The 13,882-nt window shown below is 32.7% G+C and overlaps 2 protein-coding genes across 2 annotated transcripts in view; both read right to left on the bottom strand.

Annotated features, from left to right (window-relative positions):
* Positions 1 to 13,882, bottom strand: part of LOC126704133 (UDP-glycosyltransferase 83A1-like) — an 82,030-nt gene that overhangs the window by 64,299 nt on the left and 3,849 nt on the right. The gene's annotated exons all lie outside the window — the stretch shown is intronic.
* Positions 1,783 to 3,963, bottom strand: LOC126701764 (UDP-glycosyltransferase 83A1-like). The gene is made up of 2 exons (XM_050400114.1): positions 3,401 to 3,963; positions 1,783 to 3,163 (listed from the first exon to the last, which is right to left on the bottom strand). Exons 1-2 carry the CDS (start codon positions 3,930 to 3,932, stop codon positions 2,277 to 2,279), a joined length of 1,419 nt encoding a protein of 472 aa, XP_050256071.1. The 5' UTR covers positions 3,933 to 3,963; the 3' UTR covers positions 1,783 to 2,276.

Below are 13,882 nucleotides of genomic sequence, written 5' to 3'. Positions count from 1 at the left end.
ACATACACATGTTCAGCATCCACCTCAGTTGACTCATCCTTATTGTTAAAAGTTTGATCATTAGCATACATGTCATCACTATCATAAAAACTGTAAAATTCACCCCTATCATGGTCATCATCATCACTATAATGACTATAATAACCCATAGGGCCTTACTCCACTGCCAATGGCTGCACACCCTCACTAACATCCTTTTTATCAACTAGTATAGGATTATCTATTGGGTGCTCCACATACACATGAATCTCTTCATGGCCCTTCACTAATTTTGTCATGTACATGGCATCATCATCATCAACAACCAAATGGAAGTTTGCCCTTTCTTCGTCCGTACCAGGCATTGCATACCACAGCCTACTAACAGGTGTGTATCCAAAGTCCCTACATATACCCTCTATCTCTTCTTGGACCACTTATCAGGGTCACAATTATCAACTACATCTACTTCACCTCCCACATATTTTTTAAGGTTCTCAGTAAAATAGCCACCATGATGCACAGATATACTGAATACGTCATCCATTCTGCATGCCATACACTCAAAACCAATTAAACAATGCTAGTTTAAGAAAAAGAACAAAACAACTCATATTTAAGAAAACATTGCTCATTTACCAACACATCACTAAATGAAGTAGTTCACTCTGCATGCAACATACCCTCAATACCAATTAAACAATGCAAGAATGATACAACACCCATTTAGCAACACAACACCTAATAAAATATTTCATTCTGCATACAAACAACACAACACTCAATAAAGTATTTACTAATACAACACTAATCAAATAATTTTTCACAACACAACACTAACTTCAATAGTTCTGTTGTACTAAAATAGACATGCATAGTTATCAAATTACACAAAAAACCTTCATACAATACTATTAGGCTTTCTTAACTCTCTTCAACAGTGGCACATAGGGAACACAGAGAACATAGAGAACACATGGACCACAATCAAAAGTAACATACAAAAGCATACAAAAATCAATACTATTAGGCTTTCTTAACTCTCTTCAACAGGGGCACATAGGGAACATAGAGAACATAGGGAACACATGGACCACAATCAAAAGTAACATACAAAAGCATACAAAAATCATACAAAAACATTGTGGCCCCTACTACCAAAACCAACCAACAAGCATATTATAAAGTTATAAATAAGGACATAGATAGAGAGAGCAAATACCTTTTCACATACAAAGAGAGAGAGAGAAAAAAAATATATATATATATATATATATATTGCCTTCAAGTGGCAGAGATGGGTTTTGAGCGATGGTTGATGGTGATGGTGGCTTCAAGTGACAGAGCTGGTTGATAATGGTTGATGATGGTGGTTTCAAGTGACAGAGCTGGATGATGGTGGTTTCAAAGAGAGGCTGATGGTGATTCATGGGATTCATGGCTGATTTAGGGATTTCTGGTGTATAAGCGCCATGTTTAGTGGGTGGTTGACTCATGTGATAAACACATGTGAAGTAAATTGGGCTGGAAGGCCACGTGGCATGGCAAACTTGGCCACGGTGGAATTTTAATGTTTTCAAAATGATTTTTAATTCTCTTCGTCAGCCACATCAGCTTTCCCTGATAGTTGGCTGATGGTAAGGACTTAAATGTCACATGTTAATTGGTTTAAGAACTAAAAGTGGTAAAAATAAAATATAGGGACAAAAAAAAAAGGTGCAAAATGTAGAGACCAAAAGTGCATTTATACCAATAAAAAATTTGGGATTCAAACCCCCTGCACCAAAAATCAATTCATGTCTTGGTCTTATGTGTAAGAGTAATCATTATGAAACAGACATTATAGGTTAAAATTCTACCACATCTATAAAAATAAATAAAAACCATTTAGCTAACAAATGGCTGATTAGTTTGACCGTACGCATTGAAACAAAATTAATTGACCAACTATCAAAAGACTCCATATTGACATTATTATATATCTCACCCCCTGCTCTCACTTGATATGAGAAAAAATAATATTACAAGAGATATCAAATAATTGAGTTATAAGACTCTTGCCATAAAGAAAAAGAAGCTAGTTTAGACTAAGAAGCACTAAAAGCTTGTTCAACTAAAGATGCTAACTTTGCAATCCATTAAGGAAATTCAAACCCTTACATAGGTTGGTAAACACGCACAATATTTCTTTCAATCTAAAGCTTCATTTTTATAGAACATGATTCAAAATAATATCCTAATAAGGACATACTTGAAAACACTTAGAAACAATATAACAGTAATACTTTATAACATCCTTAATGCTTTAATTGTTCAATAAAGCTTTCAAAATTCTTAGAAGAGGATCCACCTTCAGTTACACTCGTTTTGGCCATTTTCTTTAGCTCCAATGAATTTCTTTTTATACCATCATCAGAGAGTAGTATTTCTATTTTTGTTTTGATTTCATGCCTCGTGATGAGCCCATTTTCATCTGGGGTCAACCCTAAACCAATCTTCCAAACATCACATATGTAACTCCTATTATGGAATTGGTCTGAAAAGAAAGGCCAACATAGAAATCGGACTCCCATGCTTATACCCTCCAAGGTTGAATTCCATCCACAATGGCTTAGAAAACATGCAATAGAAGGGTGGTCTAACACCTTCTCTTGAGGTGCCCATTCAACAATCATTCCACGATCATTTAGTCTTGTTCTAAACACATGCAAGAATTCAGCAAGTGGTCCATCTGTTATATCTGATCGGACAACCCACAAAAAAGTTTGGCCTATGAGTTCAAGACCATGTGCTAGTTCATCAAATTGTTTCTGGCTAAAGGTTGCTATGCTGCCAAAGGCAACATAAATGACTGAACCCACAGGTTGTTTATCAAGCCAGCTTAGACAAGTTGAATTCTGAGGCCAAAAGCTTCCAACATAATTGCTCAATTGATTGCCCAAAAGTAATGGGCCAATAGGTATGATCCCAGGAATTAAATCGCGGACCGCTGAGTCAAGTTCATGGAATGAGTTGCAGAGAAGCCAGTTGCATTGTTTCACATAATGATTCACTCTCGAAGCATAATATTCAAAAATAATGTTTTGTTGCTTTGAGTCTCCTGGAAAGCTCCAAGGCAACTCAGTGCTACTGCATGCTGGGATTTCCTTTGACAACCAGATCGAGTTGTCTTTTATTGGAGTTCCTACAGGGTGATTCAACTATTATTTTTTTTTTTTTTTTTTATCTCAAAATTAAACAAGTATATGTCACTAATTATGTGGCCGGTACATTCTTATCCTTTTTCACCTTTCTTATACCAAATATTAAAATACTAAAGATGCTTGATTATGAGTTGCTCAATAAGGTTTCAACATGTAAATCAAAATCTTTTCTAATAACATAGACAAGTTAGAATTATTAATAGCAGCAAGATTTTTACCTTTAGTATCTATTATTCCATCCGCAATAAGCTTCGGGACATGAAGTAAAAAAGCCAAGTTTCCTGGTCCAGCAGGCCAAACTGCCGCCCTTTTAATTCCCATCTTCTCAGCAACTTCTAGTGCCCACCCAGCCGCTATACTAGCAATGACACAACTGATCTGATCATCATCATTTGACTGATTAATTTTCTCAATCAAGTCCATCAAATGGACTGGCATAACTTTCAGCATACTTTGTGTCAGCTTAAGAACATCTTTTCGATCATCCCCAGGTTCTAGCCCATCTGGGATTGAGACTAGCCTTATTGGGCTCTTCTCTTCACTCTTCACTACCATTGAAGCTGTGACTTTTGCATGTATAAACTCAGTGTTAACAAATGTGACCTTGATCCCATGATCAACAATCTTGTGTGACAACTTCATTAGAGGGGCAACTTGACCCTGTACAGGACATGGTATGACCAGTACATGCGGTTGCCTGCCCTGGCTGTCCATGACACAAAGTTTCAAAGGGATTTCGGGCTCACGCATTTTAAGAGGTATTGGTCGGATTTTTATAGCTCTTTCTCACAAACGTGAAATCGGAAGGGGGACGGGCTACAAATAATAAAATAATATTTTTAAATAATTAATAAAACCTAATATGCCACTTGAGGGGAAATAAAGTGTGGGAGGTTGCAGGGGATTCCGGTTTTTCAGTTTAGAATTGTTTTTTGTTTCGAGGGAAGGAGGTTTAATTTAAAAATATTTATAATAGATTTTTAGTTTGAATAGAATATAAATTTGATAAAATTTTGCGTAGATTAAACTGTTGTTAATTTTATCCGTTAATTTGAGGAAATATATCATAATAATTAAAAAATAATAATTTAATAATTAATGACAATAGTTGTTTATTAGGAAAAAAATTGTTCCAATGTGAGAGAGAGTATAATATAAATTTATCAACTTCTATAAATCTATACAACATGTATATCTATCCAAAACAAATACATATGCATAAGTTGTAACTTGAAAAAAACAAAAAATAAAATAAACAAAAACGTGGGGTGCAAAAGGGATTCTATGGAAAGTCCATGGGTGAATATATGTATTAAAATAATGATAATAGATTTTTAGTTGGAGTGAGATTCAAATTTCTAAAACTTAGATGCATGTTGCATGTCTTAAAACACTTATTATTGCTTTAACAAAAAAAAAATGATTAAAAACAAATAAGTTGGTCTCTATCTACTAAAATTTAGATTCACGTTGCATGCTTTGTTAAAAAAAACTTATAGTTATTTTACTTTAAAAAAATTAACAAGAACAAATAAGTTGTTGTCTTTATCAATTGAAACATACTTTTTGTTAAAACACTTATTGTTATTTTATCTAAAATGCATGTTGCATGCTTTGTTAAAACACTTATCGTTATTTAATCTAAAGAAATTGATAAAAACAAATAAATTGTTGTCTTTATCAACTGAAACTTAGATGTATGCTGCATACTTTGTTAAAAACAAATAAGTTGGTCTCTATCTACTAAAATTTAGATTCACGTTGCATGCTTTGTTAAAAAAAACTTATTGTTATTTTACTTTAAAAAAATTAACAAGAACAAATAAGTTGTTGTCTCTATCAATTGAAACACACTTTTTGTTAAAACACTTATTGTTATTTTATCTAAAATGCATGTTGCATGCTTTGTTAAAACACTTATCGTTATTTAATCTAAAGAAATTGATAAAAACAAATAAATTGTTGTCTTTATCAACTGAAACTTAGATGTATGTTGCATACTTTGTTAAAACACTTATTGTTATTTAATCTAAAGAAATTGATAAACAAATAAATTGTTGTCTTCATCAACTGAAACTTATATGCATGTTGCGTATTTTGTTAAAACATTTATTGTTATTTTACCTTATCATTTAAAATCAAATAAATTGTTGTCTTTATCAAGTGATACTTAGATGCATATTATATGTTTTATTAAAACACTTATTGTAATTTTTTTAAAGTGTAAATATACGTTTGGTCCTACATTTTGGGCCAATTTCCTTTTTGCTACTCACTTTTTTTTCTCCGGATACAACTTCATGGCCTTGTGCAGGGTATGCTATTGCTAGCACATGTGTTCGCTTGCCCATAATATGTGCTGGTCACTTACTGCCTTCATACACCAACATATACATATTTGTATCAGTAGTATGCCCTTAAGCCCATGAATCAGTCTCTCCCAAAAAAATAAATAATAAATTATATATATATATATATATATATTAAGAATGAGGTTTTGATCTCAAATTCTGCAAAAGTAAAAGTTACGTGTACAATATTATTTAGACCTTCAGTATAACCTTTTGCCTTGAAACATTTATATAAGTGAAGTAATTACGGATTTGCTGGCTTAAGCAAATCTTTGAAATAGGCTAAATCTTGTTATACACTCTTTGTAAAAACACAACTTTAATTAACCCATATGGCAGGAAAATTGCACTGACCTCCCTAAGGTTTTATGTCATTACACTCACCTCTCCTTTATTTTGAAATAAGACACTCACCTCTTCTTGATGACTAAAAAAATGAGCTAAAAATCTCAAAAAAACAAATTCAAATCCTCTATTAGAGAGTGTGAGGATGGCAGTTTAAGTTAAGGGTTGAATACGAAATTCATCATTTCTAAAACTTTCTTTTCAGTCATCTAAGGGAGGTTAGTCATGTTAGTGTAAATAATTTGTATTTTAAGAGAGGTGAGTGTTTTATTCCAGACTAGATGAGAGGTGAGTCTAAATTCTGAAAAACTCAAGAGAGATCAGTGTAATTTACTCTAATTAATTATTATAAAATAGAAAATGTGAAAAAACAAGATACCAAAATCAGCAATGATGAGAACAATCTGAACAACATCATTTTGATTGGTCTTCTTATCGAGTCCTCCAGTTAACCAGGCATGACTCTACTGAGCAATAATCCCACCTAGCTTCCTTTCATCTTTTGGGTCATCACCAGTCTCCAACCCTTCACGAACTGAACAGATGGCAGTGCTGATCCTCAACTCCAATTAACATTGGTACAATGCAATCTTCATTGACATTGTCTTAAAGTATAATTATTGTTGAGTATGTAAGTATGAGTAAAGTCTCACGCTGAATAATAATGATAAGAATGAGTAGTTAATTATATATAGTTAGGCCCAAACTCATAGATTTAAACTTTTGGAATAAGTAGTGTCCTTATATGTTATATTAATTAGTCACTAACCCGTGCGATGCACGGGAAAACACAAAGAATATCTACAAAATCTATATAACATTATAGTTATATTTGTTAGGTTCAAACACCCCCTTCTTGAATTATCAAATTATTAAAAAAAATTAACCCTCTTGTTTTCATAGCTCATATTTAAACAATCGCAATAGAAAATTTTCTATTAATAGTAAAATTTGTGTAAAGACAAATTACAGTTTCATGTAAAGTGTACATACCCATACTCTATACCTCTAAGGAAGGAAACATCACAAACCCTTTACATATGTAGGATAGATTTAAAACAAACTACATATATTCCAAGTTTGATAAGCCAACTCAATGGTAGAAAAATGTTCTTTATAAAATTAGATAGTAACATATTTTACAAAAGGGGGCAATTTTTTGTAACTCTATCTTGCTGCTCATATTCTGCAATATACAACAAAGTGATTTATTTATCTAGGTATAATGGGCAATAGCATTGGTTGTTCTTAAGCACAATTCAATATAGACAAATGAGATAGAAAAGAAAAAAAGTAACATAACAAATACAAAAAATACCATTGTTCCAGCCCTCTATAACTCCATAAACAAAATCCTTTCCTAGCCTAGAAATACAAAAAGTTCCCTCCTTCCCCACATACCTGAGAGGGCCAAGACCACCAACAACTCTCCACAGCAGTCAGACCAACCTCTCAAAGAAACCCAAGGAAAGCACAACCAAAAACATATAAAGCTTCCTCCTTTTTCTTATTGAACCAAGAAACCCAGCAAAGGCAGCTTCTTTTCCCATTCACCCTGCACAACCAACAGCAAGAACATATACAACAAAGCAAGCAGCAAGGCATAGGAGCAAAAAACATAAAATAACTCCATCTCTACCTTTCCCAACATCCTTGATTGTAGGTCCTTACTTTCTCTTATCTTCTGCTTTAACATATATAGTATTAGATTAGATATTGATTTGAAATCACGTGAATAAACTGCTAGTTTTCCATCATTCTTTGGACAATATTCTCCCCCCTCCTTGCAATAGGATTTCAGAAAGAGCAATTAAGAATTTTGATTGAATGATTAAATTTATGATTTTTAGATAAGTGGTAATTTATTTATAAATAGCTTTTCTCTTTCTCTCTTTCTCTGTTTCTCAATTAATCATTATATCTCTGTCAAAGACCCAAACTCTTAACCCAATAATATAGATTCAATTTTGAATGTGTGTTTGTCTTCCTTATAATCTCAGAAACTGAGTTGTGTGTTCAAAACCGCGCAGCAAACCATTACTACCAATCCATATAACAAAATGTAATAAGGGAAACAAAAATCATCAAGCAAAAAAACATTTCTTGACAAAAAAACCATTTGTAAGTGAATTTAATATCAGGGTCTGAATTGTAATTTGTGAGCTTGATTGAATAATTTAAAAATGGAAAATAAATTGAATATAAATTAAGTCAAATCAATGTCAAGACCATGTAAGAAAACATTTTTTTTCACATTAAATTCAGTAAAGAAAATTGAGTATAGCACATACACAGCAAACTGAATTAGTGAAAAAACCTTCAACTGATCCAAGTTCAATCAAACATAAACTCTGTCAATTTATATAAAATAAAAATCAGACATAGTAACTTTATTTTTTTGCTTAGAATCAAGACAAAAAAATTTACTATTAAATTCCCACATTACTATCATAGTATCATCATAAGAGAATCAGACCAAATGTTATAAAATGATAACATGAGTAAGACCTAGTAGTTGAAGGAATTGAGTTTTATAAAAAATTTGTGAAAAAAAATCAGATAGAAAATTATGAATATTAGCCTGCACCCATTATAGACCAGCAGATCTAGCCTTAGTATCATATAAATGAAGTACCAACACATAGTGAATAACAGAAGGGAGAAATAATTTGTACTTTTTGGCCAATCTGCTAGTGTCGGGTCCTCCCAAGCTTGGCCAGCAGCTTTGCAAGGAACTACTCTCTTCTTGGTTTCTGCTTTGTGCTCAATCTCATTGCTTGCAAGGGCAGCCTTTATGCTCTCAAGTGCTTCTGGTGTAATCTTTTGTGCATGTATTTGAAACAATTGTTGTGCCTATTCAAATACAGCACTTTTAATTATAAAAATATAATATTTATTTATAAAATAAAGAAAAAACAAAGATCAGAAACCACCCGCACGATTTAATTCTCCTTTTCTTTTGGTTACAGACAGATTGGTGCTCTTCCTAATCATTAAAAAAAACTGATTTCATGTCACAAAGGTGGAGAATGGTGGTTTGGGGAGTGGGTTTGGCTATGGGTCTTTGTTTTGGAAGAAGGAGAAGGGGAACGGTGGAGGAAAGTGAAGGGGTTTGCATTTTCTCTCGAAAGTGGAGATTGGTGGTTTTGGTATCGGGTTTAGCTGTGAGTCAATAGACAGCTAAAACTACAAATACAAAACAAAGTCAACAGACTCAAGAATACCCCCAAGTTTGAGATAACCAAGAAACTTAAATATGCAATCACATTCCAATTTCAAATTCTTTCTCAAAACATATTATTAATAAATATGCAAGAAACAGTACATAATAAAGGAAAGGTAAATACCTGACTGTCCTCGTCTTGTAGTACAAAGAATCATATGTAACCCCTCCTTAATCATGTTCAGCTACAAACATGAAAAAAAGAAAAAAGAAAAATGCAAGCACCTACAACAAAAGTGAAATAAAATAGAATACCATAGAAAAATCTTAGTAGAAATAACATAAAGTAATTCACAATTGGCAAATAAACAAAGCAAAATTCACAATTCACAAAGGTATCTAAAAGGAACCTTCACAATTGATTGTGCTTCCATTTACTTTTGCTTCATTGTTGTTTTTTTCCTCAACACCCAAACCGATGCTCAAAAACCAATTACGCAAACTGGCCACTATCAAAGTATTTGTATTTGCACATTTCTAGTAATTACGCAATTTACAAAAAAACAAAAAACAAAACCACATTCACAATGTTTCCACAAGTTCATCCTATTAACTATTACCTAATTGGGAAAACAATAGGGGGGGGTCATCAACCTCAAATGTGTCATTTACAGCATCTCCATATTGTCCAATGTATTGGGCACAACAATTTTACACACCAATACAGCATTACAAAAAACCCAGATATATATTTTCAACCCATAAACAGGGCAAAACCCAGGTGGGGGATTTCCATTGAATTTGGTTCAATTTGCAATGAGAGGAATAAGATGATGACATTAGAATTTAGAAGGCTAGATACATTACAGACCAGAAGTTGAGAGAGGAGCTCCATATCAAACTAAGATTGGAAAAACTAATAAGGAATTGGTATCCAAGACTTTAATAAGTTAGCTGAGAAAATATTGTATGAAACCCCAACCCCTTAAAAAGTCTCAACTGTACCCAAAATCAACCTCAATTCAAGACGTCAATATACAAATTTTACATATAAACCACACATAATCAAAACCATACTTCTAACAACAAAATATACCAAAGAAGAAAATGTTACAGAAAATTAATTTATATATATGAAAAGAAACATATATATACAACAATTTCTTCATCACAATTTGTGAATAGAACACTACAATATACTATGATATTAAAACTCCAAGCATAAAAGCAGATTTAAAACAGCAACCAAATATTTGCTGTAACTATTAAAAACCTGCTCCATATCTGTAAAGAAAAAAAAAAAAAAAAAAAAAAAAACCACCATGGTATACGTTGACCATAACCCAGAAACTTAAATTAAATCCAAATGTTACAATTTCTTCCCATAAAGCTCTGCCTAAAAATATAGTTTTGCAAGCTTTTGTGGAATATAACTTTCATCAATTGTTCAAATATTGAAAGGACAACACAAAGTTCAACAAATGTTAGAATTTCTTCCCATAAAGCTCTGCCTAAAAATATAGTTCTGCAAGCTTTTGTGGAATATAACTTTCATCAATTGGTCAAATATTGAAAGGAAAAAACAAAGTTCAACAACTGGTGCACAACATTAAACCTGGTCATAAAAATTAGTTTTTTTTTTTTTTTTTTTTCCCCCTTTCTCTTATGGCAAAACAGAAGCTTTATATCAAGCAGATGGTGTGTGTCTATGAAAAGTGAAACTATTTTGATTCTAGGAAAGTTAACTAACCTAGGTTGGAGGAGAAAGATGAAGAAGAAGAACATGATTTATCAGCTACGAAATCAGAGAAAGAAATCAAATTAAAAAAAAATTAATTTAACAAATCCTTAGGTGTAAATTAAATGAAATCAACAATAATCAAACTGAAAGCAATTCAAACATTAACGAATTAGTAAAAATAAATAAAAGTTAAAACGTTTCACAGATATTTAATGTGATTCGTACTAACAGATTTAATCATAAAGAAATCATATTAAAAAAAATTAATTTAACAAATCCTTAGGTGTAAATTAAATGAAATCAACAATAATCAAACTGAAAGCAATTCAAACATTAACGAATTAGTAAAAATAAATAAAAGTTAAAACGTTTCACAGATATTTGATGCAATTCGTACTAACAGATTTAATCATAAAGAGAGAAAAGAGTTACCTTCTTTGGAAGAGTCGGCAGTTTGGGCTAATACCTTAGAGAGAATGATTGAGAGGATTAAACCCAGATTTTGAAACCCAGAGGATGAAACCCAAAGGTCTGCGTTAGGAAGGGGTGAAGTGGTTAGAGAGAAGAAGGTTTTGGATGAGCATACTTGAGGGCTGAAGAGATAATCAAACGGTGGAGCCAACAAATATAGAACTGGAGAAGGGTGGTGCCGGAGAAGGTGGAGGCATTGAGCCGTTGAGCTGCGATTTGCGTGTGGGGGAACGGCAGAGCGTTGTCTGCGTTTTGGAGGAAGGAAGGAGAAGGTAGAACATGATAGGGGCTTAGGGCTCTGATTTTGCGTTTAAGTTTTTTTTTTGGGTTTAAAAGTTTTTTTTTTTTTTTTTTTAGGAAGGAGAAGGTAGAACGTGTTAGGGGCTTAGGGCTCTGATTTTGCGTTTAAGTATTTTTTTTGGGTTTAAAATTTTTTTTTTTTTTTGGTTTATGATTTTTTTTTAATATTGTGCTGACGTGGAAAATTGTGGGAGCTTCAAAAGTTTCAGTTTTATATATATATATAGACTATTCAATTGGAATGGAAGTAAATTCGAGATATGTATACTTTGAACCCACACAAATGTGCATTCCACAACGCAAGCTGTGAGAGACCACGACCGAGACCTTGGCCCACCTCTACCTTGGGCCAAACCTACATAAATGGTTGAGATCTTGTTCGTGTCCCTCATGGTGGTGATTCAACTTAATATATATTTCCTCCTAAATCAAAGGTTTTGTATGGAGTTGCCACTTATTTTATTGGAAAATTAAGAAAACCATAAACAAATAAATAAAATGTCTCATTTCATTGGTTTGATAAAAATGTACATCAATTTGAGTACAACTTAAAACATTACATGGTTGCAGTCCTAGATATAATCTAAGAGAAAAGTTACATGGCTTTAATTCTAGTTACATTCTAAAAAGATGATACTTGGACAAAACCTTAATCTAAGAACCCGTAATCTAAGTTTGAATGCTAAGTTACAAGGTGGAATGGTGTTCACCACCAGATAAAATTAGTCTACTAGACTATGGTGGCCAATTAACATGTCACATCCCCAAATAAATAATGTGCTATAAGCAAACAAGCGCATGTCAAGATTGAAAAGAAGGGGATCGATGATGAACATGCCATAAGAACATGATTTGAAATTTAAAAGAAGAACATGTGATTGTTTGTGATTAGTGATGATCATGGACCTATGATATAAAAAATTATGAGAGAATGGAAAAATAAACATGTTATTGCATGTAATTAATGGGAATTAAAGATTAACCATGATTAATTTTATCTCATGAACTACATATGAACAAATTAATCTCACAAGAACATCACTAACATGCTTTGATCCTAGTTACCATGAAAACATCACCACAAAATATGTTTTTATTCTATCATAATAGAACTAAAACATAACAACACTAACCTGCATAAAATTAAATAAACAACAAAAGGGGGGGAAGTTCTCTAGAACCATAAAATACGAGCAATGAAATACTTTGTCGCTATCCAAGACTAGGAAGGTTGGATGCACAATGACCATTATTTTTTTTTCTTCCACTCAAGCTCTAGAAGAGTGGGGTGCCTTGAACTATGAATCCCCTGTATATTTAAAGAGCATAAGAAGACTCTAGAAAGGGGAAAAAACTTAGGTGCTCTGGGAGCAATGCTCCCTTCTCTCACATGAGGGGTGGGTCTCACCTCTCATGTGAGAGGAGGGAGCATTGCTCCCGGAGAATGTAAGAATTACCCCTAGAAAGGGGGTAGGTGGGCTAACTTCAATGGTGGCTCCAAGAATTTTTCTTAGGGTGTTCCTTAAGAAGCATAAATTATACAATCTAAAAAAAAGAGAAATTCATATATTGTCAACAACAATAATAAAAAAAAAATATACGCAAATACATAAAGCTTACAATTGCCTTCTACGAGTTTTCATATTTTGAAATCAATACATGATAGTCTCATTATCAATGCTACAAGCTACATCTCTTTCAATGTACACAACCAAGTAATCATTCATCCACTGAATGTAGAACAAATTATGGGGCAAAATTTAATTTTATTGGCATAAAAATTTAAAAAATAAAATAAAATAAAAACTGAGGGTGTTCCCAAATTTTTTTTGAAGGGTAGACAAATAAAAAAAATTTAATTATTATATAAAAAAAAATTCAGCCACCCTTGGCTAACTCGGATTTTGGGAGCTTTGAATTCAAATTTTGAAGTTGAAGGGAAAAAAAAGAGCTAGAATTTGAAATTTTGAGTCAGCTGGTTTCGACACTTGGATATTGCCCTATGTCCACCGATCAGCAGATGGAGTAGCAGAGCCAATGCTAGCCTACGTTTTTATTCTTTTTTTGGATAAAAATTGAGGTAAAACTAGGACTCTTGCCAATTTCAGGCCAAATTACATTGACTTCAGTAATAATAACCCTTAATTATTGCCTAATCATCCAGTATCCCTTTTAAAATATTATTTAACCAATCAATTAGGGATTATTAATGTTTGACAATATAAATTGTCCAATGTGCGCTCCCTCATGATTATTTTAAGTCAAATCCAAAAAGATTGTGACACGTCATTAATTTTAAATGTATTCCTTATGGAACCAATCAAAATCA

Source organism: Quercus robur, chromosome 10, assembly GCF_932294415.1.
Source record: "Quercus robur chromosome 10, dhQueRobu3.1, whole genome shotgun sequence".
NCBI lineage: Eukaryota > Viridiplantae > Streptophyta > Magnoliopsida > Fagales > Fagaceae > Quercus > Quercus robur.
Note: the sequence above shows the minus strand (reverse complement) of the source record. Positions and strands in the feature narration are given on the sequence as shown.